The 5,828-nt window shown below is 51.5% G+C and overlaps 1 protein-coding gene across 1 annotated transcript in view; it reads right to left on the bottom strand.

Moving 5' to 3' along the window:
- Positions 1–5,828, bottom strand: part of LOC107120829 (GTP-binding protein REM 1-like) — a 23,614-nt gene that overhangs the window by 1,218 nt on the left and 16,568 nt on the right. Inside the window, exon 3 of the mRNA XM_015423600.1 lies at positions 5,013–5,223. Coding sequence (XP_015279086.1) covers positions 5,013–5,223 — 211 coding nt within the window. The remainder of the gene's footprint in view (positions 1–5,012; positions 5,224–5,828) is intronic.

The following is a 5,828-nucleotide window of genomic DNA, read 5'->3' as shown; positions in this document are numbered from 1 at the left end:
AAATGCCACTTCCCGTGCACCCAGAAGCAAAGTCAGAAGTCACTGGGGACCCTCTGGCATTTGTGCAAAACTCTATGGTTAAACCACAGAGCAGGCAAGTCCAACTTCAAACAGGTAGTGATCTATTTTATTCCGGCCAAAAGTGCCGGTGATCTACCACCATGAAAATAAAGCAAAACTCTTAAACCATAGTTAAACCTTAGAGCAGGCATGTCCAACTTCAAACAGGTAGTGACCTATTTTTTCCGGCCAAAAGTGCCGGTGACCTACCACCATGAAAATAAAGTTTCAAATTCGTTTCAAATGAGATTTTAACCCACGAAAGTTGGGTTCCACCGCGCCCCCCCCCCCATTTATAATGCACCTTCTGTCATTTACTGGTAAGCAAAATAAGCAAAGACAAAACAGAGAGACGAAGATCCAGAAAGAACCGCGGACATTTTTTATTTTTTATTGAGTTACAACTTTCTTTAACTGTCTCGATAACTTTCTTTAACTTTTATCCAGAGTTATTTCTGTTAAATGTCGGTCAAGTATTGATCCAGGCTGATCTCGCGCAATCTTTAAAACTTCGCTCTTGCTCATTCGTGAGACCATTCGTGAGACCAAGTGGGACTGGTGATCTACCTCTGACCCCTCCACGATCTACTGGTAGATCGCGATCGACCTGTTGGACATACCTGCCATAGAGTTCTGTTCAAATGCCAGAGTGTCCCCGGTGTTTGCAGACATGTTGGAAGTCCCTGGAAGTGATGTCCGCTCGTCACCAGCAAGGTACCCTGACACCTGGAAGTCCGTCCCCCGCACCTCTCACCTATTGCCTTTTTGGGATGCTACCCCCGAAAGCCAAGGTTCATCTGTCCATGTTTTTATCCCTCCCGGCCTCCCAAGAGCTCCGAGTGCCTTACACAGTGTGACAAAAATGAGGACCTCATTAAAAGTGATGTTAGAAAGGAATGGGGGGGGGAATCAGTTGAGGGAATCAGTTTAGGAATCAGTTTAGTAGCTCCTGCGAAAGCAGATATGTTCAGAATGGCGACGGAGCGTCAACACAGCAGTTTCCCCGGCACATTCCTTGCCTCAGCCCCTCGCTAACTGGAGGCCTTGTAAAAACAGCCAGTTCTTGCTAGATCGCTGTGCTATAAGGACCTATTGGCTCAAGCTACTACCTCCCAGCCTTTGTCTATTCTGTTTAAAGTAAGTGTAGCCCCTTTTCTGGTAGATTTATAAGGGGAAAGGTGCAGGCTGCACATTTCTGCTTATGACTCTGCAAAGAAAATGGCCAGCGACATTAAAAGGGCTTTACGATCTGCCAGCCAATATCTTCTGATGGTCCCTGGCCCCAGGGACGTCTGTCTTGCCTCAAGAGGGAATTAGATAAGCCCAGGGGTCATTTCCTGCAGGAGCACACAGGAGCGGAGCTCCGGCAGTAAAGAGCCCAGGGGGCGGGCACATGCAACAAGCCCCGCCCCCTGCTCCCAGCAGTCCTCAGTCAGACCAAGAAGCAGCCAGGTAAGCTGCAGAGCCCCCCCCCGGTCCAAAACAGTCCAGTGGCACCTTTAAGACCAAGTTTTATTCAGGTACAAGCTCTCCCTCCTCTGCGAGGACAGATCTGCACGTTCCCCCGCCCCCAATAGCTAGCTATCCAAAACAGTCCAGTGGAGCCTGAGCGGTGGGTGTTGCCTTCTGCCACACTTCTGGTGATATCAGGGGGTGTGGCATATGCAAATAAGTTATGCTAATGAGTTATGCTAATGAGCTCCTGCACCTCTTTTTCTACGAAATGACCCCTGGATAAGCATATTGAGCAGAGGTCCATCAGTGGTTATTAGCCACAAGGTATAGATAGGAACTCTCAGGCTGGGGCAAGTGATGCTCTGTATTCTTGGTGCTGGGGGGGACAACAGTGGGAGGGGTTCGTGTGTCCTGGCCCCACTGCAGGACCTCCTGATGGCGCCTGGTATCTTTGGCCACTGTGTGACACTGGATGGGCCATTGGACTGGATGGGCCATTGGCCTGATCCAACATTGGCTTCTCTTATGTCCTTATGACTAGGGCCGGGGCTTTTTCATGGAATAAGCTCCCACATGAGATCAGGGCCCTGCGAGACCTCTTACAGTTCCCCAGGGCCTGCAAGACGGAGCTCTTCCGCCAGTCTTTTACTTATGGTGGTGGACGTCCCTCCTCTCTACCGGGCCTCCCCTCAGTGGGTCAGATCTGCATTACCATCCAAGGACCAAAACCTGAAAGAGATGGCATCTGCGAGGCTTCAACTATGACTTGTACCAGAGGAATGTCGCTGTATTTTATTGGCGTTTTAACTGTTTTGATTTTTGCGTGCTGTGTATTGTTTATGATGTCTGATTCGAGCCCGTACTGAGCCCGCTATGCGGGGAGCATGGGATCTAAATCCAAGAAAATAAAATAAAAATTTAAAAACCCTGAAAGCTGGGAGCCATTGCTCCGTAGAGCATTATAATGGTACTGTGATCTAGCCATTTTAAAAGCCCCAAAACAATGCTCCCTCTAAGCTGTGGCGTCTTGTGAGCAACAATTCTACTTTGTGAGCTACTGGCATTAAAGGTGTGAGCGAGCGATTTGGCTGCTGCATAAATCCGTTTGCTCTGGAGCCCTCCTTCCTGAGCTGAGATAAAAATCTGTGAGCCAGAGGCTAAAAAACTGTGAGCCAGCTCACACTAACTCAGCTTAGAGGAAACACTGCCCCCAAACATCCTCTGATATGTGGGGGAAGGATGGTGGCCCTGGGGGCTGAGGCAAGGACCATGATGCCATTCCGGGCAGGGCCCCAAACACACACCTCCCTGGCAACACAGTCTCCAAAGTCACTATGATCACTATTAGGGATGGACACAAACCAGGAAAAAGCAGTTTGCTTCGTGGTTCGTGCGGTGCCCGGTTCGCAAACCATGAACCGTCACGAATTTTTAGGAGCCAAACGAACCAGCTCAGTTTGTAAGTTTCGTGACTTGGTAGAACACTCCCCCCCCCCGCTTGCTAGAGATCCCAAACTTGCAGAGCATCTCCGCCTGCCCTCCAAGTTCGGTGAGGGTTGGATTTACAGGGTCCCAGTACAGTGTTCCCTCTAAGCTGAGTTAGTGTGAGCTAGCTCACAGTTTTTTAGCCTCCGGCTCACATATTTTTGTCTTAGCTCTGGAATGATGGCCCCAGAGCAAACTAATTTATGCCGTAGCCAAATCGCTCACTCACAACTTTAATGCCGGCTCACAAAGCAGAATTTTTGTTCACAAGACTCCACAGCTTAGAGGGAACATTGGTCCCAGACCTTAGTCCTGACTCATGACATGCTAACTAACCCCTGAGCTGCACTGCCTCTCTGCCAAAAAGCAGGTTATGTGGTGCAAGTCTGGATGAGACGGATGCTGCTTCCCAATCCCTGATTCACAAATCCAGGGACAAATACGGATGATATTTTAAAAGATCTGCATGCCAAAATAAAATTTGGATGAAGAAATCGTACATCCGCAGACCCAGGGCTCTCTGCCCTGTTCGGGGCACCTCCTTCTTCCCAGGCTGTTGTAAGAATTCCCAAAATAATGTGTACAAAGAACTTTCAACCGTCTCAAGCAGGGATCCCCAACATGGCGCCCCTGGGCGCCACGTTGCCTGGGACACCTTTTTTGGCTCCCACACATCACCTCTGTTCATCTGTTGCCCTGAAAACGCTCTGGGGCCACCAGGAGTTCGCTGTGACTTAACGGCACATTCTGCCACCGCAACCGGCCAGGCGGGAGGGAAGGCAGGACTGATCTCATCAGATCTCAGAAACTAAGCAGTGGTGGTACTTGGAAGAGAGACCACCAAGGAAGGCTCTGCAGAGGAAGGCGATGGCATACCTCCTCTGCTTACTCACTTGCCTCAAAAGCCCCTTGCTGGGGTGGCCATAAGTAGGAAGCTAAGCAGGGTCGGGACTTGGAAGACAGACCAACAAGGAAGGCTCTGCGCAGAGGAAGGCGATGGCCAACCACCTCTGCTTCTCCCTTGTCTTGAAAGCCCCTTGCTGGGATTGCCATAAGTTGGAAGCTAAGCAAGGGCGGTACCTGGATGGAAGAAAACCAAGGAAGACTCTGCAGAGGAAGACAAGGGCAAACCACCTCTGCTTCTCCCTTGCCTCGAAACCCCTTACTGGGGTTGCCATAAGTCTTGGATGAGAGACCACCAAGGAAGGTTCTGCAGAGGAAGGCGTTGTCCAACCACCTCTGCTTCTCCCTCTCCTTGAAAGCCCATTGCTGGGGTTACCATAAGTTGGAAGCTAAGCAGGGTCTGTACTTGGAAGGAAGACTACCAAGGAAGGCTCTGCAGAGGAAGGCAAGGGCAAACCACCTCTGTTTCTCCCTTGCCTTGAAACCCCTTACTAGGGTTGCCATGAGTCTTGGATGAGAGACCACCAAAGAAGGCTCTGGAGAGGAAGGCGTTGTCCAACCACCTCTGCTTCTCCCTTGCCTCGAAAGAACCTTGCTGGGGTCGCCTCAAGTTGGAAGCTCAGCAGGGTTGGTACTTGGATGGGAGACCACCAAGGAAGGCTCTGCAGAGGAAGGCAAGGGCAAACCACCTCTGTTTCTCCCTTGCCTTGAAACCCCTTACTAGGGTTGCCATGAGTCTTGGATGAGAGACCACCAAAGAAGGCTCTGGAGAGGAAGGCGATGGCCAACCACCTCTGCTTCTCCCTTGCCTCGAAAGAACCTTGCTGGGGTCGCCTCAAGTTGGAAGCTCAGCAGGGTTGGTACTTGGATGGGAGACCACCAAGGAAGGCTCTGCAGAGGAAGGCGATGGCCAACCACCTCTGCTTCTCCCTTGCCTTGAAAGCCTCTTGCTGGGGTCACCATAATTCAGTTCTGACCCGATGGCACTTAGGTATATATGTAACAGGCCAGGTTGCAAGACTAGCCTCCTTATCCAGAAAACCTACCCTCGGAGCATCCCTCTGAAGACTGGCTACTCACGCCCTACTTCCAGGCCGCTATGCACCCACCTTCCACAGACACCTCTCGGCAGCGTACCAGGTCCGTCTTGTTCCCCACCAAGATTATGGGGATGTTCTCCGCTTGCCTGGTCCGGCGCAGCTCGATCCGCAACTCTGACGCGCTCTCGAAGCTCCCCCGGTCGGTGATGGAGTAGACGATGACGTAGGCGTTGCCCACCTGCATGCAGTAATTGTGGAACCAGTTGTCCTCCTCCGGCAGCTGCGAGGAGGAGGAAGAGCAACTTTACTTTTTCCCAAAACCACCAAGAACACTGGTGCCCTAGACAACACACGACAGAAGAGCCCCACTGGATCAGACCAGTGAGGGTCTATCTAGTCGCCCTGAGCTTGTTTCGGCCAGGGGGACGGGGTAAAAATCAAATCAATGAATAATTAAATATAGTCCATCATCCCGGTGTCACACAGGGGCCAACCAGTTCCTCTCTGGAGGGCCAACAACAGGGCAGAGAGGCCGAGGCCTTCCCTTGAGAAGAACATCAGAAGAGCCCGGCTGGATCAGAACAGTGAGGGTCCATCTAGTCCAGCATCCCGTCTCACACAGTGGCCAGCCAGTTCCTCTGGAGGACCATCTACAGAGCATAGAAGCCCAGGCCTTCCCCTGATAAGAGCATCAGAAGAGCCCTGCTGGAGCAGACCATTAAGGGTCCACCCGGTCCAGCATCCTGTCTCACACAGTGGCCAACCAGTTCCTCTGGAGGGCCAACAACAGGGCACAGAGGCCGAGGCCTTCATAAGAATTTTATGATGGAACCTGCCCCAAGCCTCCTTGTGGAGAGGGAGGGAGGGAGGGAGGGAGGGAGGGAG

The sequence above is a fragment of the Gekko japonicus genome, unplaced genomic scaffold, assembly GCF_001447785.1.
Source record: "Gekko japonicus isolate JY-2015 unplaced genomic scaffold, Gekko_japonicus_V1.1 scaffold4389, whole genome shotgun sequence".
Classification (NCBI taxonomy): Eukaryota; Metazoa; Chordata; class Lepidosauria; order Squamata; family Gekkonidae; genus Gekko; species Gekko japonicus.
Note: the sequence above shows the minus strand (reverse complement) of the source record. Positions and strands in the feature narration are given on the sequence as shown.